Consider the following 27,862-nt stretch of genomic DNA (forward strand, 5'->3'; position numbering starts at 1 on the left):
AGATTTAAATTTGTGATCTTATTTTTAAAATATATAATATCTCATCTAAGTAAACCAATTAATTATTGATATAATTATATTTTTACCATCTAAAATTTTATAAATTCACTTCTCTAATATTAATTTTTACATCCATTCTTATTTCTATATATATATATATAATATATCAAATCACCATAATTTCTCAAGAAATTTTACTATTGAATTCATAAATTTTATGTTATAATAATTTCAATACTAAAAAAACTAAGTTTGGCACGATACAGATGAGCTTAAGATTTGGCTTTTCAGCAAAACAAAAGTTTATATGACATCAAGTATTATCAACCTTTTTCTTCCTAAAAAGGGGTGAATGAGGCCAAGGACCCTCCAAATGCAGTTAATAAGTCAGCTGCAAAGGCATGTCTACCAAGTTATCTTGTTCCAATGCTTAACTTTTCTTCAAAAGTAAACCGTATATGACCCCAAGGACCCTCCAAATACAGGGGAAAACTTATTAAAAAGTTGAATATATCAGCGTCCAACATACGCCCATATCCGACACTTGCATCTGAAACTTAATAACATAGCCAACAAGCACTGAAACCATCACAACATGCAGAGAGACAAAAAGCCCCTAAACAAGGTTTCTTCTACTACTTCGCAACCAACCGGAGCATAGAAACATTTAATATAATGAAGCACATCACATTCACATCACATAGAATATGAACATACCCAGTCATCATAGAAGAAACCAACAATTTTGAGAGAGGTTCCCATAGTGCCTCGATGAAGACTTGAAACCTATCAGAAGGAAACCTAACATGCCCGATATAGTCCTTTTCATGGCATCCACGGTTGTAGGGGATACATCTTCTTGGATAAGGCTAACATCCAATGGTTCTATCTCATGTATCAGATTGGTACGGACAGATTTCTGAAAGAAAAATTGCTAAAGCTCAATTACTCAAATTTTAAATCATAAGCCTAAAATGATCAAACTCGATCCAAATCCCGCAATCCATAAAAAACAGTAACTCACCAGAATTGAAACTTGTTTTAGGAAAGGCTTACCTTAGGAGTGGGATTGGAACCCAGCCCATCGTGGAAAGGAGAGGGATCGGGATTAGAGGGAGAGAAAGCGAGGAGAGGAGTTATGCGGGATTTTGTAAGGTTGGTATGGGAGAAAGAGCGGAAAGGAGAGATGGAAAGAGAGGGAGGGAAGAGGTTGGGGTTTGGAACAATGGGACGTGTTTGGGAAGAAAAGAAAGGGGGAAGGGAAAAAGAGGAAAGAGGGGCGGCCACATAGATTAAGATTTCGCCACCGCGGCTCTTCCTATCTTTCGCTCTTTCTCCGCCAATTGGGATACTTTTCTTTGTTCCTTTCCATCCGGCAGCCACCAGTTATTTAGAAACGGAAAATAGGTGGGGATCAAGGTAACGTAACACCGTGTCAAGCTTACTTTAGACATGACGTGGCTTATTTCTCACGTTTCTCTTTTTCCCCTTTAACATAATAAAAAAATATTTTCCTCTTACAATTTGTGGGATTCATTCAATTTTTTTTATTAATAAAATTCGTTGTCATGTTAAAGTTTTTTTAAATTCAAATATACCTAAAATAATTATGAAAAAACTTATCGATATAATACTCCTTCACAATTGATTTTTAGTATAATTTTCATTCAACAAAAAAAAATTTAAAAAAAATTAATGTATATATGAAGATTTGACGAGAAGAAAACAAGAACTATATAACACATTAAATTATAAAACACTTCTTCAACATATAAACACATGAATCACAATTGAATGGCTACATAGAACAATTCATTACTTAAAATTCTAAAATACATTATATCAATTTAAATTTGACATATTAACAAGAATTATGAACCAGATTAACAATTTAGACTAACTAGTAAGATTGTAAAAGTAAATGAAGTAGACTATATAAATGTCAAATTTGAGCAAGCTGTAAATTGAATAAATATTCTAGTGAAACCTGTAAGAAAAATCTTTAATAGCAAGTCGCAGTCGCAGTCGAAGATCGACACAAGTGACAACAATATTTCCGGTGAAATCTTCCTTCGATAGTTACTGCTTCCATTGATTTCTATCAGCACGATCTCATTGCTTCAAAGCACTTCACCACAATCATTAGGTTAATCATAGCTTTGTTGATGACAATTGTTACCATGTATAGAATAAGAAAGAAGAGATTTGAGGAACTATGAGAAGAAATGAATTGATTCCATGCTAAAGGTAGCTGAATTATTCTAGTGTTACTACCATTTCAAAACTGACTTGAAATTGGTATTGCGTCGTAAAGAGAAACTAACAAAATTCAACATAAACATGGGTATTTGCTTCACTTTAGCCCCTGTATTCATTTCCCCTTCTGATGACCGAGAATCTCACAACTTTGATTTATCCAGATAAAACTTTTACAGTAATTTGCCTATTACTTATACATCAAAAAGAAATCAAGCAGTGGATTCATCGCCCACCGTCCCACCCAGAGAAGAATCAACTAGAAAAATTGAAACCAATAATAGAGAATTCCTACCCAATGTAATGACCAATTACAGTGCAGAGATGAAACCTAAAACAGGTGATCCCCTCAAGGCTTAGCATTGAGCCAAACATCAAAAAAAAAAAAAAGGATTCTGAATTCTTCTGTCTAATCATCATCCTCGGAGTCTGCATTTCAATAAAAAAACACATCAAAATAAATAAAAACAACTCTATGTTAATTAGAGAGGAAGTGTTTTAATGGCTAATTCGGAACAAATGCCTCAAGAGTTGGCAAATTAGACAAGCAGAATTTGGAAACTTTTAATTTTGTAATTCAAAGAGATTTATTTCGGTTACTTACTTTAAAAGCCTAAACATTTCAAGTCAAGCTGGCAACATGGGTTACAAAGTCAAGCAGCAGGTCTTCTTCCTATTAAGTCAAGTCAAACTATTGTAATTTATCATCTTTTTAGTGGAACTTAGATGATGTCACCAGACGCAATTCGAATGCTGCTCTTTTATATTGTAACAAATAATTAGTATTTATCTAAGGTGCTTTAATACCATCTTGCTATCAAGAATTTTCAAAATTCCAATGCTTTCATGTTTCTGACCTCTTTTCTTCTACGACTTATTTTTCAGGGAGATAGAGAAGTTTTAACAGTTCCTTGTAACAAATAACAACAGAAAAGAGAAGTTTTACAATTTCCAAAGAACAAAATGATAAAGGTTCAGACAATCTCCAAACACCCAAATATCACAGAGCGAGAGACAAAATGATTCCCCCCCCCCCTCCATTAGTGTTATTTGGTGGTGGGGGATAGAAAAAGACTTACCAGATCTAATGTCTTCTCCAACTTTTCCTCTATTTTTCAATTGTCTCGTGATCATTGAGCAAATGAGAAACCACCAGTAGACATGGAACACAAGTAGCATCAGCAACATGGTATTGAAAACATAGTACAGGGATGTGGGATATGACTTTGAAAGATCTAAAAACTCCCGAACATCATAGCTGAGAGAGATAAACCACAGGAGTGGATACATGATCAACCAATGTGCAGTAATGTAGCAAAATCAAATTATTAACTATAAAGACCAAACCTTGAGCTTTTAATGACCCAAAATGGAAATAGTATCAAACGTAGCAGGAGCCAAGAAATGGCAAATAATCCAAAGCACACACTTGCTCCAAGCTCCCACTCGGAATACTTGAAAACTTTAGCCCCTTCCAAAAACACATCACTTGCATCATGTAGGGCAAGGATAATTGAACCAATGCGGAAAAAGCTGCAAAAAAGGTAAACTATAATCATCTTCCAACTTGGATATCCACAAGTAAATATAATTGATAAAATTAACTCGTACCAGGAAAACTTTAAAATACTCGATGGCTATGTTCTCCCTCGAAGAACTCTGTTATACTCCTATATTCTGATGTCAACATCTATTCCTAAAGAACTTGCTAGCAATACCTCTCTTTGAATTCAGTCAACAATTAGATAATGACAACTTCCTAACTAGCAACAGTAAACAATTCTGATGTCAGCATCTATTTCTAAACAACTGACTAGAAATACCTCTCTTTGACTTCAGTCAACAATTAGATGATGACAACTTCATAACTAACACCAGTAAATAAAATGCAGAGAGGAGAGGATATGACATCATCAAAGCAATGAAGAACACAAACTGCAGAATGAAAAACAGTTGCATTTTCACCAGAGTTGATGAAAAAGTTGAAATGTTGCACAATATTTAAAAAATTGGCATAAACTTTCTTCTTATATGAAATAGCAAAGCTTCCAGGTTGTCTTTTGTAAAAACTACTAATTATCCAAAAGATGGCAATGCGCCAAAATATTTTATACCATACCAGTCAACAGTGGCATGTAACAATTTGACCATGTGCTACATGAGCTACTGTATGCACCGTATATGCATACATAAAGAGAACATACTTTAGAGTATATGTATCATGCAATTTGGGGATAAAATGAATATTTTCCCTGTTCGTATGTGGTAATGACGGTGCACATCCACAGAAATGGGCAAATTACCTTCCAATGTATGAGTATCCTATCAGCATTACAGTAATTACATGATGAGATATCATCACAGAAAAATCCTTCCTTCGAGTCTCCCAAGCAAGTAGTGCAGCAATGCTATAGATGTAGAACCCACATTGGCACATGTAGAAAAGGCTTAGGGAAAGCCTGAACAAAAAGAAAAAAAAAAGTTAGCTTTCAAAAAGGTTGCCAGAAGGTATAACAAAGCCCAACCCTTCCACGATTCAAGACCCAGCAATTAAAGAAGGAAATTTAAAGAGAAAGAACATGTGTCGGGGCATGTATAAAGAAAGCCACATTTTTCAACTAAAATACTGATAAAGCAGATATTTTCCTTGAAAGTGGAATAACATTCCATGAGAGATTGTTTTCTCTTAAGATGGTGACTAGCATGATACTCCAAAGTCAAGATTGATACATGCAGTTGAAAGAGAAAATGGGATCATTTAGACCCGACACCAATGAGAACTAAATGATCAAGTAGAAGTACAATAAAACAAGTCAAAAGACTTGTCTGCATATAATAAGAACAAGTTTAGTATAGTTTACTTTCTAATAGTGAAGAAAAAAGGTACAAATGAGCTGAACTTTAGACAAGAGTGACCACAACAACAAGAACTCAACAATAACAATCAGATATTGGATGCAAATCTGTTTTCAACTACATCAATACAAGAATTACTAAGCATTCACTGTAGCTTGACAAAGTGGTACACATGAATGAGTATCATCTTTTCTTTACAAACATGTCTGTAATTAATTTCAAAGTAAAGAAAAGGTAAACTTTTGAGAAGTAAAATGCAGACTATAAATGTCTATAAAAATAACTAATGGTTTCAGTTAAGCAAAAGGAAAATAGGACGAAATTTTTTTCCTTTTCCTTTCAGTATACAGAAGTCTTTCCAACCACTAAATACAAGAACAAGAGATGACTTGTCCCATCTCTTAAGGAATAATCAGACAGGAAAAGAGATTTTATATAATGTAATTTTAGAGATCAGATACACAGATCCTTGACATCCAAGATGAACATTAACTTTCTGTCAGTTAATAAAAAAAGACAATTCACCTCATAAAGAGTGCATGTAACTGCATACTTGCCAAATATGAGATTGAAACAATTCGGTATAAGTCTACAAACAAGGTTACTCACTTCAACTCTTGATCTGGCCAGCCCCTGAAATACTCTTTTGTATCTGTGAACCATGGCTCCTTATAGGTTATTTTCAGAACAAATGTTTCAACAGTAGCATAGTATGCCAGCTTCCACAAAGATTCTGAGCATTTCACAACTTTTGCTCTTGTGGCATCATTCATCTTCAAAGGAGCAGATCCATTACACAACATCCAGGTGGCCAACCTCTAAATGCACACAAAGAAAAATTAAAATGTATTAACAAAAGATGAAGTGTTTCATGTACCCACTTTTAAGTGCTTGCACTAGCATGTAATATAGATATGAAATTGGAACAATTAAAGGGAGGATTTGATCGACAGTGTGTTACCACCAATGCCATAAATATGGCAACAGGTTTTCTTAAACTTTAGATAAGTAACATAAGGCATCAACACTCGGCCCCACACATTTCTCGTGATGATGCCTTATGTTACTTCTCTAAAGTTTAAGAAAACCTGTTGCCATTGAGGACAAAAAACAAATTCTCTAAAGTTTTTCATAATCCAATGCATCAAAAACAAACTTAACATCACTTCAATTAACTAACAAGCATATGCTTCTTCCACGATCTTCAACAAACTTTCAAGAGTTGAGGACAAATTCTCTAAATCAAACAATTTAATGAAAAAGTTAATTCTTCCATGTGGACAGCTCCTTGAAGTTCATCTTAGATGTAACCATATTATCCTGTAAACATTCAATTTCCGAGCCTAATTGGTTACTATTAATCATCTCTTATCTTTCTTCACTTTCTTTATTCTTACAATTCTTTCGTTCTTATATATTGTTGCTCTTTCAGATGTGACATCAACTTCTTTAACATATTTAGACGCAGACTCAAGTCAACCCACTATTAATTAAGCTAAACCACTAAAGTTAACTCACTTTCCTGCTATATCAATAAAAAACTTGCTAATCAACCAAAACTGGAAAAGCTTTGTAAGGACACAATGAATCTCAATCGAATTCGATAATTTCGTATAGCTTATAAAAACAAAACGAAATATTATAAAAACTTAAAAAAAAACAATGGAGAACTAAAGAAAAAAAATCAGGAATCCATATCAACTGCCAAAAAGACAAAAAAAAAAAAAAGCAAGACAAATCTTACACGAAAAATGAATTTGTCAAGGAAGAACCTGGCGACAACAAAACCGGGAGCGAAGTGAACCGCCGCAAGGAAGTGAAGCACATCTGGCTTGGCATTGCTTCTCCAAATAGATGACTCCATAGGACACCAGTTTCGAAGAAAAAATAATCAATCAAAAAGGCTCCAAAATCCGTCCAAAAATCAGATTCTCAGTGCAACACTGCATTTCATTGAGCTTCCATTGAATGCTTGGGAGAGATCTGGTTTCTAGCCCTAATTTGTTTTTCTTTCTTCGGCTTTTTTCAGCTAAAGACGTATGAAGAAGGAAAGGGGAAATATCCCCAATACGATTGAGAGAGATCTGGCAAAGATCTCGTGTTCTTTATTTAGCAAACAACAGAATGTTTTTCTTGTGAGGTGCTATTCGCTAACTGGAATTTGATACATTTCGTGTATTCTTTCCGTTTTATGTCAAATTATGATATTAATCCTTTTACTATTCTCTTAGTGTTCAACTTTTATAATACCATGAATTGACATATTTTGAATATAATATTATTACCTTAATTAAAATATTTAATGAAACCAATTATTTGCATTGATGATAATATTATAAAATTGATTTTTAAATTATACTGCTATTTTTAAACCTAAACTATACTACTAAGTTAAAAGAAAAAAAACTATATTTTATAATTAAAAATAAGAGAAGGACCAAAATCAAAATTTGACATTTTTTCACTTCTGCCAATTTCTTTTGTATATTTGGTAGCGCCGCACCCCAGCAGCTGCCAACCAGTTTTCCCACAATGAGATTCCTCCATTTCACTTGGCGTGACACGTGGCATATCAAAGGTTTTGTATAGATTTTATCCGGAAGAAGTTACTAATTATGTTTGATTTTAGTTTTCAACATTTAGTCAATTTTTTAATATTTGACTGGACACTAATTAAAGTGAATTTATTTCTTTAATTAAATTGAAAAATATTATTGCATGACTAGAAAAGTTTTTTCAGGTTCGGTATATATTTTAATATTTAAATTTGATATTAAGGTGAAATTTAATGATTAATTTTTTTAATTTAATTATATATTTAAACTGAAATTTTAATATGGTATTATTTTATTTTTTAAATCTAATTGGTACTTATAACAAATAATTTGTTTGAATTAATTTGAATCAAGAAGTTAAATTTAAGTAATAATTTGAATCCAAAATCAAATTCAAACATAAATTAAATAAAAATAATTTAAATTTATGTATCTAATTGAATAAAAAAAATATCAAATTACACCTTAAAATTAAATTTAGACACCAAAATACTTTATTTTTTATTTTTTTTATTCTATGTTTTGTCCTTACTAATTCGTATCAACCATCATCACACGTTTAATTTTAATGGGTGAATCTCCCGGTAGAGATTTTTTACATACACAAAGACTCGAATTCAAGACTTATTTAGCGATATCAAGCTGTTTACCATTTATACCAACCCAATAGTAGAGTTTGTTTAAATTTTTTAGAGGAAAGTGATTTTTTAATTGATAGAAAATTTATAATAAATTAAAATGATAACTTTGTATGAGTTAAATATTTTTTATTATGTGTCCTTTTATTTTTCTTATTTTAATTTATAAAAGGTTTAATAATAAAACATTTTTTTCATTTTCTTTACTCCAATTTTCTATTATTTTTCTATTTCCTACCAAGAAAAGCAATGGAAATAAAATATAATCTTATTTTTTTTCATATTTATATTTAAATATATATTTTTGAAAGTTTAAATATATATTATTTTGTTTGCCTGGGGAGTTTTTGGTCGGTAGAATAAATATTGAAGTATTGTAAAGTAAGAAAAGTAATTTTGAGTTTGTTTAGTGTCGAAGAAAAGTTAGTGAAAAGGCATAAAGATAACTATTTTTCACCAACTTTATTGAAAGGCTTACTGTGAGAAAAGGTGTCGAAATTTTCATTTAGATGATTAATTTTTTTTGGGTTAATTTAGGATTTTAATGTTTAATTAAAATTTATAATTATGAGTACATATTTATAATGTATATTATTATCATAACATATGACATAAATTAAGTGGTCAATTATGTTATAAAGTCATAAGGTATTAGAAGTGTCATATAAATAAAATTGTAGATATTATTAAAGTTGTATTTATAATTCGATGATAGACAGAATTATAAGTACACACAATAATTTATTCTTAAATCAGCTATATAAAGGGGTTATGATCCCTAAGAAATAGAAAATAACGTATTTAATCTTATACCCGTCAAAGAGTTTATACTTAAGAGAACTATATCTTCTTGGAATATTACAACCAAATAAAGATTCAAGGATTTCAACCTACAATTAATTCAGGTACGCTTTCACATCTAATATTTATTTTATTATTGATGGTTTGACATAATTAGATCCTGGTTAATTTCATATTTATTATGATTTAGTTCTAACAAGTGTTATCATCACCTGTCATGTTCAATAATTGAGAATTGAAATTTTCTTTTATTCTTTTTAGATTTGATGTGTTTCTAAAGTTTGAAGGATTTGATATTTTAAGGTATATTATTTTTAGGGTTTATAAATTTTACGATTAAAAGAAAATTTAGTATAATTATGATAAAATATGGTATTTATAAAGTTGTATATTTTGGATTGCCATTATCAATATATTTAAAACTTTTGTTTATGCATGATTGACGAGCGATAAATTTTTTTTAATTGCTTGGTGCTTATGTGCATTAATTTTAATGCATAATTCAATTAGGTTTGAATTCTTTGTATGTTTTCCTTTTAAAACTGTTTTAATTTCAGTTTCTTTTAATTTCATATGATTTATTTTTATTATTATAGAAATATTATGTTTAAAGAAAAACTATAAAGTTTTCAACCGTTTTGGTTAGTAAGGAAATCCAAAATTTGATAAAATATATTCTCTGTTTATTTTATGATTTGGTCGTAACTTAGTATATGGATTTGAATTATTCATACTACAACAGTTACATCTTTTAGTCACAATCAATTTATATTTTTTATTATTTTCATGAATTTCAAAACCAAAAGTTAGGTTATTATGTTTTGTATTATTATGAATTTAATTTATGGTCTTTGTTTCATATGGTTTTATTTTGTTTCTTCCAATAATATTTTGATGATATGTAATATATTACATCTTTTTTTTTTGTTCTCTTCATCATTTATTTGTGGATTTAAAATCGTCAAATATGGACACCGGAGGAATCAACAATTGGATGTCAAAAGAGGAAAGGTAAACACTCAAAGTTGAGGCAAACATTGTTTTGGTCTAGTAAGATAAATTCATTATTAAAAAATTCTTGTGAAATAGTCAAATATTAAGTTTTTTTTTTAATTTCTAATAACATCATTTAAACAACCTTATTTACTTCGAAAACCATGATGTGATTAGAAATTCCAATATTGATTTTGTACTATTATGGATCATAGAATATATATATATATATATATATATATATATATATATATCACATTGATATATTTAAATTCGATTTGATTAAAGATTTAATTCATTAATATGTATTTTGATTTTGACTAAACGTTTTTTTGTGTCTTTATTAATTTATGAATTTATAATTAAATGCATGTTTAAGGAATTCTTCAGAAACAATCAAAGACTTAAGTTTTTTTAATTTCTTATAGCACTTTTTATGTAACCTTATTATGGGTTGTTTCTGTAACACCCCCAACTCGTATCCGGCCCGGATGCGAGTTGGAGGTGTCACATTGACTTTTCGAAACGTTTACTTTTACAAAATCTTATAAAATTTAAAACTTTTACATGAACCAACAATGTAATAATTTACATAAACTCCATCAAAACGTTTGCAAAATCGATCAGAGCATATATGATTTAAGTTATAATTACATGCCAACATAATTATTACAACAAAAGGACATACTGCTTTAAATCACTTATGATCTGATCACTTTAAAGGAGATGATGTCTTTTTAGACCTTAACTCTGGTCTTCCTGCTTCTTGGTACCTACGTGTAAACCGCTTACACGCTAAGACACAGACTTAGTGAGGCATAAAAGGACATGTAACAATGAATTCATGAAACATGCACTACTATCATTGTATCATAACATTCCAATTTGCATGTATTTACTAAACTATAACATATATAATCATAACATGCACAAATGAAACTTAACTTCTTATAAGAGTTTCAATTCAATTTACCTTTGGATGCCCATGTACATTATTGAGAACAGGAGGTACGTGAGTACACTGAGGTTGTGCACAAATGCTGTCACCATAGCTCGAATAAATTCCCACTAGGGGCACTTAAAATTTGTCCCGAAGGACCACTTTATCCCGAATGACCACTATATCCCGAAGGACCACTATAACCCTCAACTCTTGGCATGCCAATTATACCTACAACTCTCATATTATATAACACGGGCTTAAATATGGATACATTTCACATTTTCATATATCTTTTATCACTTCTCATATAAACACATCATTCACTTCATATGTACACATATGATCACTTTTCTTATTACACATACTTGGATTTTTTTCTCTTATGATTGCATACATTACATATTATATCATATTAAAGTACTTAAGAGTTATGCAAGTACTCATTATAATCATAACATATGCATGTATATGAAAAAGGAAATCATGAAATCAAATATAAGAAATAGATTTATCACAAGTCTTATTTCCACTGAACTATATCTATAGTATGCACTCACCTTAGCCTCACTTGATTCGAATCGATTCTAGAACTTTATCTATTTCTCAATTGTTTATAATTCTTCGATTGTTCCGGAATGGGTTTACGTTCAATATCTACATAATCATACATTTATACATATCAGTATTCCAAATATCATATTCTGATTTTTCATTTCTTAAACTAAAGGAAAGGCAAAATTTCATTTTCTATTTGAAGTAGTATTAGTACCCCTATAGGGTATCGATACTTCCCTAAATGTGGTATCGGTACCATGCCTAGGTATCGATACCCATATTGTATTATGTAATTCTTGTTTCAAAGATGGTATCGATACCGTCCTTATGGTATCGGTACCCTTGGTATCGATACTGTTCTTCAGGTATCGATACCTCATGAATGTCTTCCCTATTTTACTCTTGAAGTATCAGTACCTGATGAAGCAGTACCGATACCCATAACCCATAAATCATTTTTTAAGCCCGAAAATTCTTCCACATCAGCTGAAATTCTTCATGTTTCATTCCCTTTCATACTCTTAACTCACATACACATACTTAAACCCATTTGTACTCATTTATCACATCTTTATCTTAAAAATTCTATCCTCTATATAGAAATCAAGAATCATACTAAATTTCAATATTGTTGAAAACATTTTGATATTTCGATATAAAAAATTAAGTTAAATGAATTTTAAGATTTTCCAAAAGATTTTCTAAGTATATTCGATTTAATTATTCGGATATCAAAATATTACTCCAAATCTTTCAAATGTCATTTTTAATCCTTAATCAAGTTTAAAATTAAGTTTTAATCTTAAAATGATTTCAAAACAATTTTTACAAAGTATTTCGAACCGTTTCAAAGCCAAAAATTCCATATTGTCCAGAGGGAACCGATTCCCCCCTAAGGGGGTACCGATTCCCCATGAATGGTTTGGCTCCGAGAAAAACAGAATGCTCGAAGGGAACCAATTCCCCCCTAAGGGGGTATCGATTCCCCCTGATCAATGGTCGAAATATTTGAATTTTACACTTAGGGAACCGATTCCCTATGAGGGGGTATCGATTCCCCCCACGCTCCAAGCTGTTTTATTAATTGATTTCACACTAAAACGGCTCCATTGACTCCACTAATCATCTCCAACGTTCAGAATCAATTGAAGGAGTATTTAAACAAGCTTAGAAGCCATTGATAAAAAATAAGAAACAACAATCAACAAGAATCAAGAGAGAATCAAAGAGAAAGCATCAAACCTCAAGTTTGAGCATTTTCAAGCCTATTTCATTCAATATTCATTTTTGCTTTCAAGAACACTTATTGTGCTCAATTGTATTATTCTTGAGTGTTCTTTCTTTATTCTAGAATTGTGCAAACATCTTGCCTTGTGAGGATTTTCTTGTAAGTTTGCAAAATTTGTATTGTTCTCTTTGGGAGAGAGTGTTCTCAAGAATTTGAGGTATAATTCTTGAGGGATTTGTAAGGTTACTCTTTGTCCTCAAAAGAAAGACAAATGAGTGAATTTATGGAAAATTCTTAGTGTTGATAGCTAAGGTAGTGGACGTAGACTTTGGTTGAGAAAGTTGAATTACTCTAAATCACTGCGTAATTACTTTCAATTTTCTGCAAAGCTTCCACTGAAATTTTTATTTGCCAATTCACCCCCTCTTGGCCAATTTCATTGATCGATTAACTCAACAATTGGTATCAGAGCCTCACTCATTTGAAGGTTTAATCGCCTCTTGAGTCGATTCGGGAAGAGTTACATCGATTTTCAATTCATCAATGGTCGGTGCTTCAAACTCCGACTTCGGTCTTGATTCATTGCCCGTTAACAAGCCTCATTTCTTCAATAGAGCTAATTATGCTTATTGGAAGAATAAGATGATTTATTTCATTCAAGCAAGTGACATGAGAGAATGGAATATCATAAAAGATAGATACATCAAACTTTCCACTCATCCAAGATTGTGGAGTGAAGGAGAGACAAGAATGTTCCAGCTCAATTCCAAAGCTATCCATATTATATTTTGTGCTCTTGGACCGGATGAATATGGGAGAGTTTCATCTTGCACAATCGCCAAGGAGATATGGGACACACTACAAGTCACTCATGAAGGCACAAATGAGGTAAAAGAATCTAAAATTAGTCTTTTAACTCATAGCTATGAAAATTTCAGGATGAAACTAGATGAAGATGTCAAAGCTATGATAGATAGATTCTCCACGATTATCAATAATCTCAAATCATATGGAGAAATCATTCCAAATGAAAAGCTTGTAAGGAAATTAGTTTACTCTCTTCCAAAAGCTTGGCAATCAAAGAAGACGACGATCATCGATGCTAAGAACTTAAAATCCTTGACCCTCGATGAACTTATTGGCTCTCTCCTCATGCATGAAATGATACTTAAAGAAGAAGAAGACCTTGAGAAAAGAGACGAGCCAAAGAAGGAGACGGAGAAGAAGAAGAATGTGGGAGTTTCTCTCAAATCAACAAAAGATGAGAGTAATTCGGATGAAGATGACGATGAAGAGGAAATGTCATTGTTTGCCAAACGGTTCAGAAAAATAATGAGGCCTAATCGATGAAGAAAATTTAAACGAAATGAAGGCTTCAAAAATGAACCAAAAGAGAAGGACTCGATCATTTGCTATGAATGTAAAAAATCGGGGCATGTCAAATATGATTGCCCACAATTGAAGAAGAAGGGCCAATCAAAGAGTAAGCACAAGGCTCACGTGGCTACATGGAGCGATGAAGAAAGTTCCGATGAAGAGGAACAAGAAGTAGCAAACTTGTGGTTGATGGCATTCAGGGAAGATTCTAAGGTAGCCTCTAACTCATTTGATTTAGATGATTTATCTTATGATGAGTTATTAGAGGAATATAATGGGTTAGCTTCATATTATGAGAAATTGTTTTTAAAATATAAAAATGATATTTCTAAAATGAAAATAAACTCATATCCAAAACCAACAATGATCTTGAAAGTAAAATCAAAGATTTGCAAATCAAACTAGAAGAGTTTGAAAAGAAAAATTCGGATTTGCAAAATTTACTTTCAAAGGTCAATGATGATCATCAAAAGAAAATTGATGATCTTAAAGCTTCTTTTGATAAAGTTGGAACAAAACATTTTAAAATGGAAAAAATTCAAAATCCAACTTTGTTAGAAAAAGTTTTAAAAACTACAATCATAGAGGTCCCCAAAGAACCTCTAATGAAAAAATCGTTAGAAGTATATGGGTTCCTAAAGGACTCGTTACTACTAAAGATTATCCTACACAAATTGATACCTAAGGGGATTAAGATTTTGGAAACTAATGAATATGAACCCAAAAGAATTTGGGTACCAAAAATTAGAAATTAATCTATGTTTGTAGGAAAAGGAGCATTGCTACAAGGCACGGGAAACCAATTCAAACTCATGGTACCTTGATAGTGGATGTTCAAGACACATGACCGGAGACAAAATCCGTTTCATAGAGCTTAACGCCAAAAAAGGAGGAGAAGTGACTTTTGGTGATAATTCAAAAGGTTACATCGAAGGTATAGGTACAATAGGTAATACCTCTTCCATACAAATTAGAAATGTTTTATATGTGAATGGATTAAAGCATAATCTTTTGAGCATTAGTCAATTTTGTGATAAAGGATTCAATGTCATGTTTGAAACTAATGGTTGTAAAGTTATTGACATTGCATCTAATCGGATTATGCTTATTGGTAATAGAGTAGGAAACATATACATGGTGCATTTAGACTCTATAGATATGACTAATTTATGCCTAGTTGCTAAGGATGAGCACGATAGTTGGTTATGACATATGAGACTAGGACATGCTAGTATGAGTGTTTTGCAACGGTTAGTTCAAGGAGATTTGGTTTGAGGGCTGCCTAAACTAAAATTTGATAATGATAAAATTTGTGATGCTTGTGCTAAAGGAAAACAAAAGTGAATTTCTTTTAAATCCATTAATGACGTATCCACTAGTAGAGTATTACAATTGATTCATTTAGATCTTTTTGGGCCATCTAGAACTACTAGCTTGGGTGGAAAACAATATGCAATTGTATTGGTAGATGATTATTCTAGATTTACTTGGGTTCTATTCTTAAGTACTAAAGATGAAGCATTAGAAAAATTCATCACGTTTTCAAAAGTAATCCAAAACGAAAAAGGTTACTCTATAACTAGTGTTAGGATTGATCATGGAACTGAATTTGAAAATCTTGGATTTACTGAATTTTTTAATTCTAATGGTATTAGCCATAATTTTTCAGCACCTAGAACCCCTCAATAAAATGGAGTTGTTGAGAGGAAAAATCGAACTTTAGAAGAAATGACTAGAACCATGCTTTGTGAAAACAATTTCCCAAAATATTTTTGGGCGGAAACCACAATACCGCTTGTTATGTTATTAATCGAGTAATGATTAGGCCTATTTTGAAGAAAACTCCATATGAACTTTTTTTTTAAAAAAAAGCCTAACATTAGCTATTTTCATTCTTTTGGATGTAAATGTTTTGTTTTAAACAACGGTAAAGACAATCTTGGCAAATTTGATGCTAAAAGTGATGAAGGAATTTTTCTGGGTTATTCCTTATATTCTAAAGCTTATCGAGTATTTAATAAAAGAACTTTAGATGTAGAAGAGTCTATACATGTTGTTTTCGATGATAATCTCCTTTCGAGGAAGGATTCTTGTGTGAATGATGATGTAGGCATTATAAATACAAATGACGTTAGACATGACGTTGGAGAACCATCATCAAAGGAAGAAACGAAAGATGAGGAAACTCATGATCCTCTCGAGAATTCAACCATTGAAGAAAGGGAAATATCTTATCCAAGAGAGTACAACTATGTCAAGGATGGTGAGATTATAGGTGATCCATCCAAAGGGGTAACAACTCGATCTTCTCTTAGAAATATTTGTAATTATGTTGCATTTCTCTCATGCATAGAGCCTAGAATATTAAAGAAGCATTAAATGATGAACATTGGATTATGACTATGCAAGAAGAGTTAAATCAATTTGAGAGAAGTAAAGTATGGACATTAGTTGAAAGGCCTAGTAATAAATCTACTGTAGGTACTAGATGGGTATTTAGGAATAAGATTGATGAAAGTGGTAATATAGTGAGAAACAAGGCTAGACTTGTTGCTCAAGGCTATACTCAAGAATAAGGCATAAACTATTATGAAACATACGCTCCCATAGCTATGATGGAAGCAATTAGAATGTTATTAGCATTTTCATGTTTTCATGAATTTAAATTATATCAAATGGAAGTTAAAATGCATTTTTAAATGGTTTTATATTAAAGAAGAAGTGTATGTGGAACAACCTCCAGGTTTTGAAGATTCAAAATTTTCGGATCATGTTCTTAAATTGATAAAAGCACTTTATGGTTTAAAACAAGCTCCTAGAGCTTGGTATGAAAGATTGTCAAACTTTTTTAATTGAAAAAGGTTTTTCTAAAGGGAAGGTTGACACTACATTGTTTTTAAAACATAAAGGTAAAGATTTATTAGTAGTTCAAATTTATGTTGATGATATAATATTTGGTTCTACTAATGATGTTCTTTGCCAAGAATTTTCTAAGCTAATGCAAAGTGAATTCGAGATGAGCATGATGGGGGAGCTCTCATTTTTCTTGGGACTCCAAATCAAGCAAAGAAAAGATGGCATCTTCATCAATCAAGCTAAATACGTCAAAGATATGCTCAAGAAGTTTGGACTGGAAAATGGGAAACCTCATGACACTCCAATGAGCTCTTCTACAAAGCTTGACTTGGATGAAGGAGGTAAATGTGTGGATGTTAAATTATATAGGTCAATGATTGGCTCTTTGCTCTATCTAACTACAAGTAGACCGAACATTATGTTTAGTGTTTGCTTATGTGCTAGATTTTAATCATGCCCTAAGGAATCACATTTACTAGCTGTTAAGAGAATCTTTAGATACCTTAAGGACACTCCTAGTTTAGGACTTTGGTATCCTAGAGACTCTAGCTTTTAGCTTGCATGCCTTCTTTGATGCGGATTATGGAGGATGCAAATTAGATAGGAAAATCACCTCCGATACTTGCCAATTCCTTGGAAATATGCTGATTTCTTGGTTTTCAAAGAAACAAAATTGTGTTACATTATCTACCACTGAAGCAGAATACATTTCAGCTGGTAGTTGTTGAGCACAAGTTTTATGGATGAAACAACTTTTTGATTATGGAATTGAAGTAGGTACCATTCCTATCAAGTGTGACAATACTAGTGCTATTTGTCTCACTAAAAATCCCATCCAACACTCTAGAACTAAGCACATTGAAATAAGACATCACTTTATTAGAGACCATGTCGCTAAGGAAGATATAGTTCTAGAATTTGTTGATATTTTGCATCAATTAGCGGATATCTTTACAAAGCCTTTAGACAAGGAAAGATTTTGGACACTTAGGAGAGAATTAGGTTTAACTGACCTATCTTCACTTAGTGTTTAAAATAATTTTAGCACTTTTAAGAATAAATGAAAAATGCTTATAATTAATTTTAATTGCATTCTTTACTATTAGTTAGGGAGAGTTTATGATTTCTTTGTGAAAAATTGATTATATGTTCAAATAATTTTTAAATGATAGATTTGATTGATTGAACATAGTTAATTTTTCATAATATGAGTTGCCAATACTACTAGAGCAAATTAATTTAGTATTTTGAGTGTTTAAAATCAAATTTTAGCAATTTTAGTGTAGAGGGAATCGATACCCCCTTAAAGGGTAACCGATTCCCCCTTTGAAGGGGAACCTGTAACACCCCCAACCCGTACCCGACCTGAATACGAGTCTGAGGTGTCACATTGACTACTCAAAACATTTACTTTTACAAAATACCCAAGATTCAATTTGATATTTCTAATAAAACCATTTATTTTCTATGATATAAAACATATGTTTTTACAAAACTGATCAGAGTGTATCTAATACAAATCTTTTAATTACATGCCAACTAAATTCTATATATATAAAAAAATACATGTTATTCATTTAGGTTCTGATCTGACCTTCGGTAAGGAGAAACTAACCTGTCTTGCTCCTCTTAGCTTCTCTTCCTGCTTTCCTGAACCTACGTGTGAAACACTCACACGCTAAGTCATAGACTTAGTGAGACATATAAATACATATGTAAATTATCAAATGCATGAACATATCATGTAATACAACGTCATACTGGTATACATACTTTTTCATGTAACAATTACATACACACATGCATGTCACCATTTATATTTTCTCATACTCTTATATGATTATCCTTTCTATCTCTTATCTCTTGTTCATATGATCTCTTATTTTCATATTCTATATCTTATAACATGTTCTTACATCATCATATGAGTCATTGATGTTCATTCATATATATACCTTAACATATATTCATGTACATCCCATAACAAATGCCATAACCCATAATACATATTCTTTCCTGTAACATATACACACATTCATATATATATCATCATATAAAACATATAACACATTTCTCATTGCAACTCACATTTTATCGTTATCTTTTTGGTTAGCCCATGCACACTACTGAGAACTTAAGGTATGTGAGTACATAGAGGTTGTGCACTATGCTGTCACCACAACTCGTATAATTCCCACTAGGGGCACGTAGAATTTGTCCCGAAGGACCACGTAGATGTCCCGAAGGACCACGTAGATGTCCCGAAGGACCACTTATAACACATATGTCCCAAAGGACCACGTAGACCCTCGACTCTTGGCATGACAACTATACCTATAGCTCTCATAACACATGACATGGGCATTATCTTTTACCTCATTACACATTCACATATTCATATCACATAGTCACGTAGTTTACTTTCACGTAGCATTTTTCCATGAAATTCACATTCACATATCACATAACATTCTGCTTGTACTTGTATTCTTTTTTTCACATAGCTCATAATGATGATTCTTATCTCATAACATATATTCACATCACTCATATAACATACATAGCATATCGTGTAACGTTCTCATAGAAACACATATGAGTCATATCACTTTCACATATATTTTATCATATATCTTATCTCTTATGATCATATAACCTATTATCACGCATATATGCATTCACAAGGTTCACATATAAAGATACATTCGGCAATAAAACCTATGCATTTACTCATATATTTCTAGCACCATATTATTACAGGATCATGCTCAGGTACTCTTAACATCATATCATACTATACTTATATTATTATACTCATGTCATCTATTGTCAGAATTAGACTCATCGCAAGTCTTAATTCCATAAACATCATGTACACTTAATATCATGTACTCACCTGGTCTCACTAGTCAATACCGATCTGTTATCTTTTCCTTGATAGATCTTATTTGCCAAGTCCTGGAACTTGTTTAGGCTCTGAATCTACATAGTAATTCATTGATACTAATCAATATATTAATTAATATATTCTAAACTATCATTTCATGGGCTAAAAGAAGAGCCATTTTTATCTTTTAATGAAGGTATGCATCGATGCACCATACCCTGCATCGATGCATAAATCCTATTCGATGTTTACATTTAAGGGGGTGCATCGATGCACTGATGGCATTCGATGTTCGTATTTTAGAAGAGTGCATCGATGCACTTCAGATGCATCGATACACCTTGAACAATTTCTGGGATTTACCCTTGATGCATCGGTGCACATTGAATGTGCATCGATGCACATAGCCCATAATTCCAATTTATACCTGAAAATCCACTCTTTTCAGCTTAATTACTTCATATATCATCCCCTTTCTTATTCTTAACTTACATATACATGTTTAAACTCATTTATATTCATTTATCTCATCTTTAACCTTAATATCCTCCCCTCTTCATTCACTTCAAGAATTATACCAGATTTTCAACATGTTTTAAAACTCATTCTATCACTTCACATCTCTTAATTTAACCCTTGAAAAGTCAAATTCAACTTCAAAATCTATTAACTCCTTCTATTTCAAAAATTCACTTAAAAACTCATTTTCTTTAATCTCTTATATATCTTTCATCTTGTTGTTTTAGAACAAATTAAGCTCTCCTTAAGCTTAATTATCCTCTAATGATCATAACCCAACCTTAAATTCAATAATTAATCCACAAGCAAAGAAACTCACCTTTGAGCTTGGAGATACGGGATGAAGAAGAAGAAGACTGAAGAATGCTTTGGAGAAATTATCTCATTCCCATGTGCTTATTACCCTTTATAAAGGGAAATAAAAATATTTCCTAAAAAATGACCATAATACCCTTGTTACTTCAAACTTTGTTATTTAAATCCAACATCAATACTTTTCATTTAAATCCCTAAACTTTCAATCTCTTCTGAGATTGGTCACTAAATTACCAAAAATTCTATTTTGGTCATTGTCCCGACTTTTGGGATGTTACAGAACCGATTCCCCCTGTAGGGGAATCGATACCCCCTGTAGGGGAATCGATACCCCCTGAGGGTTCTGGTTATATCACGCCCAGAAAACCCTCTCTCTCAAAACCTCTCTTCTTTCTCTTTGTCGTCGTTCTCCTCTCTACTCTCTCCCTATCTCCATATTTCATCAAAAACACCGTTTTTAATCAGAATTACTTCAATTATCAACTCCTAAACCTGTTGGAATCATCAAAATCATGCAAACTTCATTCAATCTCACTCAAATCTGAAATTCTTCAAGCTATTTTTCTAAAACTTATATTTTATCAATTTTTGAACATAAAACTAGTTTTAATTAGTTCTAGACTGAAATAGTGATCAGGGATTGATTGTTTATTGTTTAGAAACTAGATTTTACAACTATTTTCATCAAAATCTCATATTTTTTCAATTAATTCTTGAATTTTCGAAATTAAAAAAAATTAATTAATTTCAAACTGTTGTGTTTTGATTTAATTATGTTGTTAGTATGAAAACTATACGTATATTGATTTTCAAAACTTTATTTTTCAATAGTTTTCAAAAACTTTGCCCATTAGGATTGGTTTAGAGAACCTTGAGATATTGAGGACTCAATTGAGTTTTGGGATTGATTATATTGCATACATGTGTTTTAAAATTGCAGGTTATTCTTTCCATTCTGATTACCTTAAATCATGTCTCACAAACGTTCTAGACCTTCCTCTAGTCGTTCTAGTTAACCTCAAAACTCACCTCCAAATCCTCCACCTATCAAACAAATTCCTAATCCTAATCCCGATGATCCAAACATGACCATTCGCAATTCTTGCTTCAATGAACCCGGTCGTAGACAAAATCTCTACTTTATGTTTTGTCAATACTTTGAGTCCTACAAAATCTGGGAAGAACGAATCCCATCTCTTCAAACCATGTTAGACATCAATTTTTGACATCTTCCTACTCTTCAAGAGTGGAAATTTGATAAACTCTTCGAGCTTGAACCTATAGTTTACCACCAACTCGTTTGTATCTTCTACTCTAATGCCGTTTGCATTTAAAACCAAGATAAAACCTTAACCATAGAAATCCAATCCTATCTTCTAGGACGATTCTTTCATCTTGACTCGGAATAGATTGCCACCACATTAGGATTAGATAATGACGGGTTAGATAATGAAAAACTAACGGTAGAATCTCATTATAAACGAAGGGATAGTGCGAGTGTTTTAGATCTTCACGACCGTTTCCTTCACCTTATGATCTCTTGGTGGTTTCGACCATCCGGAGGTCGTTACTCTACTCTTCGAGCCTTGGATTTATTTTGGCTACATTGTGTCCAAAATAATCTCAAAATCAACCTTCCACAAATTATCTTTTCTAAACTTTTCGAAACCGTAAATCTTGTTCCCAATAAGAAATTATGTTCTTCTTTAGTTTACGGTTGTATTCTTAGTAATCTGTTTAAGAATGTTGGGCTTAGAGTTGGTCTTGATGCGTCCTTTCCCCTCAAAAACCGAATCAACCTCTTCTCTTTAACCAAATCGGGATGAAAGTTTAATGAAGAGATTTGTCTTTGGGTTCGTACTAATGAACAACCTCCGGAAGCCGATGACTCCAACAATGAGCAAGAACATCACGCGGAACAAGCACCAGCAGAGGAACAAGCACGAACAGAGGATCAAATGCCTCCATACTTTCAATCCTTTATGGAGACATTCGATTTTCGATATGCATCCATGGATTCTCGCTTCACTTCCATAGAGTCTCATTTATCCACAATGGGATCTCAACAATTGGAAATTCTCCGAGAGATGCGCGCGAACAACGCTTCTATGAATGAACGCATTAATGCACTTTCACTTGAGATGGCCACTATATGAGCTCATTTTCCTCCTCCCGATCCTCCTGCGGATGCTTGATTCTTTTTCTTGCTTTAGTACTTTGTAATATAACATGGAGTTTATTGTTTCAACATTTTGAATGACTTTGGTTGTTGGATATTTGAACTTATTTGATGGATTATGGATGTTTGAACTTATGTTTCTTAGATATTTGGTTTGGTTTTATCTTTTATTTTGAGCTTAATGTTTATTTTTGCATCATATTAGTTGTATTATGACCAATTATGCTATTTCACATTTGATTATGAATATTTGATTATGAAACTAATGACTAACCTTTCTCTCGATTATGATCTTAGCAGCTTAAGCTATATTTAATTGTTTTTCAAAAAATTGTTTAAAATCTTTTAAAGGTCTTTTTGATTTAACAAAAAGGGGGAGAAATGCTAAAGTGTTTTAAAAGGGAGAAATGTTAGAGTAAGGGGGAGTAATTTCAAACTTGATTTAAAAATCTTAAAATTACTAAAATGTTTTGTTATATCAAAAAGGGGGAGATTATTGAAAACATTTTGATATTTCGATATAACAAATTAAGTTAAATGAATTTTAAGATTTTCCAAAAGATTTTCTAAGTATATTCGATATAATTATTCGAATATCAAAATATTACTCCGAATCTTTCAAATGTCAGTTTTAATCCTTACTCAAGTGTAAAATTAAGTTTTAATCTTAAAATAATTTCAAACAATTTTACAAAGTATTTTGAACCGTTTCAAAGCCAAAAATTCCAGATTGTCCAGAGGGAACCGATTCCCCCCCAAGGGAGTACCGATTCCCCCTGAATGGTTTGGCTCCGAGAAAATCAGAATGCTCAGAGGGACCGATTCCCCCTGATCAATGGTCGAAATATTTGAATTTTACACTTAGGGAACCAATTCCCTATGAGGGGGTACCGATTCCCCCACGCTCCAAGCTGTTTTATTAATTGATTTCACACTAAAACGGCTCCATTGACTCCACTAATCATCCCTAACGTTCTGAATCAATTGAAGGAGTATTTAAACATGCTTAGAAGCCATTGATAAAAAATAAGAAACAACAATCAACAAGAATCAAGAGAAAATCAAAGAGAAAGCATCAAACCTTAAGTTTGAGCATTTTTAAGCCTATTTCATTCAATATTCATTTTTGCTTTCAAGAACACTTATTGTGCTCAATTGTATCATTCTTGAGTGTTCTTTTTTTTTCTAGAATTGTGCAAACATCTTGCCTTGTGAGGATTTTCTTGTAAGTTTACAAAATTTGTATTGTTCTCTTTGGGAGAGAGTGTTCTCAAGAATTTGGGGTATAATTCTTGAGGGATTTGTAAGGTTACTCTTTGTCCTCAAAAGAAAGGCAAATTAGTGAATTTGTGGAAAATCCTTAGTGTGGATAGCTAAGTTAGTGGACGTAGACTTTGGTTGAGAAAGTCGAACCATTCTAAATCGCTGCGCAATTACTTTCAATTTTCTGCAAAGCTTCCACCGAAATTTTTATTTGCCAATTCACCCCCCTCTTGGCCAATTTCGTTGATCGATTAACTCAACAAATATGTTATACTTTTAATTCTAAAACTTCCTACTTCTTAATTAGGTTGATGACAAGTCAATTCCAGTTTTAAACTTTATTTACTAACTCTTTTCCAAGATTTCACTTATTCCCCTCTTATCTTTAATCCCTCATAATTCCTTATCTTTTGATTTTAAGATGACTTAAGCTTTCCTTAAGCTTAAGTAACATCTAATGATCAAAACTCATACTTAACTTTAACTAATACTCAGCTAACAAGAAAACTCACCTTTGCTTTGGCTTCCACGTATAAGAAGGAAGAAGAAGAAGAGAACTCAAAAAACTTGATTTTTGTCTCCTCTCCATCCACGTGGGTTTAATATAACCATAACAAAATTTAATTATTTCCTTTACTAAATGATGACCATTTTGTCATTATATTCCTCATTCTTTGTAATTCAATCCTACACAATATTTCCCATATAAGTCCTTGAACTATTCAAATTTTCTACTTTTAATAACTAAATTCTGAAGTTTTATAATTTAGTCACTAACCCGGTATTGAGGATGTTATAAATCTCCCCTTAAGAAAATTCATCCTTAAATTTTCATTGCACAAAGAGATGGGGGTACTGATTCCTTATGTATTATTCACGTTCCCACGTTGCTTCCTCTACCTTGTGATTCCTCCACAATACTTTGACCAATGGAATATTCTTATTTCTTAACTATTTCACTTCATGAGCTAATATTTGGACCGGTTCTTCCTCATAAGTCAGATCAGACTGAACCTCTATCTCTCCTGGTGTCACGAATATGGGAGGGATCAAATCTCTATCTCCGAAGCATTGAAACGTGGAAAACATCATTAATCTTCTCAATTTCAAGTGCCAAAGCTAGTTGGTATGTCACTGGTCCCACTCTCTTAATATCTCATAAGGTCCAATAAACCGAGGACTTAGCTTTCTTTTTCGTCAAAATCTCAAAACATTCTTCCAATGAGATACTTTTAAAAGCACTTTATCTCTAATTTGAAATTCTATCTCTTTTTTCTTCAGATCCGCATATGATTTTTGTCTATCAGCTGTCGTTTTGAGATTACTTTGAATTACTTGAACTTTTATTCCACTTATTGAATCAACTCTAGACCAATAACTATTGTTGTAAGCAAACTCGGCAAGTGGCAAGTATTTTTCCCATGATCCCTTGAATTCTATTACACAAGCTCTTAACATATCCTCTAGAATTTGGATAGTCTACTCAGACTGTCCATCCGTCTAAGGATGAAATGTTGTGCTAAAGTTCAATCGAGTCCCTAACGTTTCATGCAAAGTCTTTCAAAACCACGATGTGAATCTAGGATCTCGATCGTAAACAATGAAAATAGGTACACCATGTAATCGTATAATCTCCCTGATATACAATTCAACATATTTATCCAAATAAAAATCAGCTCGTACCAGAATGAAATGGGCTGACTTAGTCAATCTATCTACGATCACCCAGATTGAATCTCTTTTGTTCAGAGTTAAAGGCAACCCTGTCACAAAATCCATCGTTACATTTCCCCATTTTAACTGAGGAATATACATTGGTTGCAATAATCCTGATGGAACTTGATGCTCTGCTTTGACTTGCTGGAAAGTTAAACACTTGGATACGAATTCCGTAATATTTCTCTTCATTCTAGGCCATCAATATCAGCTCTTGAGGTCCATATACATTTTGTTTCCACCAGGGTGCATAGTAAATAGACTACAGTGAGCTTCTATTAACAATTTCTTCTTTAAATCATCATCATCCGAAATCACTAATCTTCCTCAGTAATACAGATTCCCATCAGACTTGATCTCATAATCTTTTATCTCCTCTTTCTTTACTTGTTGCAACTTCTTCAGACACTTTTCATCTTTTGCTTGCAAATCCTTAATTCGATTTAACCATGATGGCTTGAGAGTCAATTCCGTACATATTGCACCATCTCTATTTAATGATAATCTGACATTTAAAGCTCGTAAGGTTGCAAACTTCTTTCGACTTAAGGAATCCGCTACTACATTGGATTTTCCTGGATGAAGATCAATCACCACATCATAATCCTTTAGGAATTCCACCCATCTCATTTGTCTTAAATTCAACTCTTTCTAAGTCATCAAATACTTCAAACTTTTATGATTGGTATATAAATAGCAACATTCACCATATAGATAATGACGACATATCTTAAGAGCGAACTCTACTACATCCATCTCTAGATCGTGTGTTGGTTAATTCTTCTCATACTGTTTTAATTGTCTCGACACATAAGCCACCACCTTGCCTTTTTGCATCAACACACATCCCAAACCATTATGGGACGCATCACTATATACTACAATGTTCTTGCTAGATTCAGGTTGAACTAAGACTGAAGCTTATGTCAAAATCTTCTTTAACATTTCAAAACTTTCTTGTCATTTCGGAGTCCAAGTAAATTTTACATCTTTCCTCGTCAGCCTAGTTAAGGGTAAAGCTATCATCGAAAAGTTTTTACGAATCGCCGATAATAACCGGCTAACCCCGGAAAACTTCAAACTTCCAATACATTCTTTGGAATTTCCCACTTCAGAATGGCTTTAATCTTATGAGGATCCACTCGAATTCCTTCTGCATAAATTACATGTCCAAGGAAGGTCACTTCGCTCAACCAGAATTTACATTTAGATAGTTTAGTATATAACTTCTTATCTCATAAAATCTGCAAACTATCTTCAAATACGTACTATACTCTTCTTATGACTTCGAATACACCAAAATGTCATCAATAAATACCACTATAAATTGATCAAAATAGGGTTGAAATATTATGTTCATCAGATCCATGAAAGCAGATGGTGCATTCGTAACTCCAAATGACATCACAATAAACTCATAGTGACCATATCTCGTTCTAAATGCCGTCTTTGGAATATATTTCTCTTGAATCTTTAATTGATGATATCCCGACCACAAATCAATCTTGGAGAATACTGAAGCTCACTTTAACTGATCAAACAAATAATCAATTCTAAGGAGGGGATACTTATTCTTGATGGTCACTTTATTGAGCTACCTATAATCAATGTAGAGACGCATTGAACCATCTTTCTTCTTGACAAACAAAACTAGAGCTCCCCAAGATGATACACTTGGTCTAATAAACCCTTTATCCAACAGTTCCTATAATTGAATCTTTAATTCTTGTAACTTTTTTGGGTCATTATGTATGGTGCCATTGCAATGGGCTCTGTTCCCAGCATTATCTCAATCTGAAATTCCACCTCTTTGTCCGGAGGTAAACTTGGCAACTCTACAGGAAATACATCTGGGAACTCTCTAACTATAGGAATTCTTCAATCCCTTTCTCTTTGTTTCTAACATCCATCATTTTAACAATGAA

At 32.4% G+C, this 27,862-nt stretch overlaps 1 protein-coding gene and 1 long non-coding RNA gene across 2 annotated transcripts; both read right to left on the reverse strand.

Annotated features, from left to right (window-relative positions):
* Nucleotides 1-404: 404 nt before the first annotated feature.
* On the reverse strand, nt 405-1,390 carry LOC120211189. Its single transcript, XR_005524580.1, has 2 exons — nt 1,057-1,390; nt 405-919 (listed from the first exon to the last, which is right to left on the reverse strand). It is a non-coding gene; the product is annotated as an uncharacterized LOC120211189 (long non-coding RNA).
* A 1,000-nt stretch (nt 1,391-2,390) lies between these two features.
* Nucleotides 2,391-7,156, reverse strand: LOC120211207 (LAG1 longevity assurance homolog 2-like). The gene is made up of 6 exons (XM_039209802.1): nt 6,857-7,156; nt 5,722-5,930; nt 4,560-4,715; nt 3,604-3,789; nt 3,336-3,514; nt 2,391-2,685 (listed from the first exon to the last, which is right to left on the reverse strand). Exons 1-6 carry the CDS (start codon nt 6,974-6,976, stop codon nt 2,666-2,668), a joined length of 870 nt encoding a protein of 289 aa, XP_039065733.1. The 5' UTR covers nt 6,977-7,156; the 3' UTR covers nt 2,391-2,665.
* Between the last annotated feature and the right edge of the window lie 20,706 nt (nt 7,157-27,862).

Source organism: Hibiscus syriacus, unplaced genomic scaffold, assembly GCF_006381635.1.
Source record: "Hibiscus syriacus cultivar Baekdansim isolate YM2019G1 unplaced genomic scaffold, ASM638163v2 tig00109971_pilon, whole genome shotgun sequence".
Classification (NCBI taxonomy): domain Eukaryota; kingdom Viridiplantae; phylum Streptophyta; class Magnoliopsida; order Malvales; family Malvaceae; genus Hibiscus; species Hibiscus syriacus.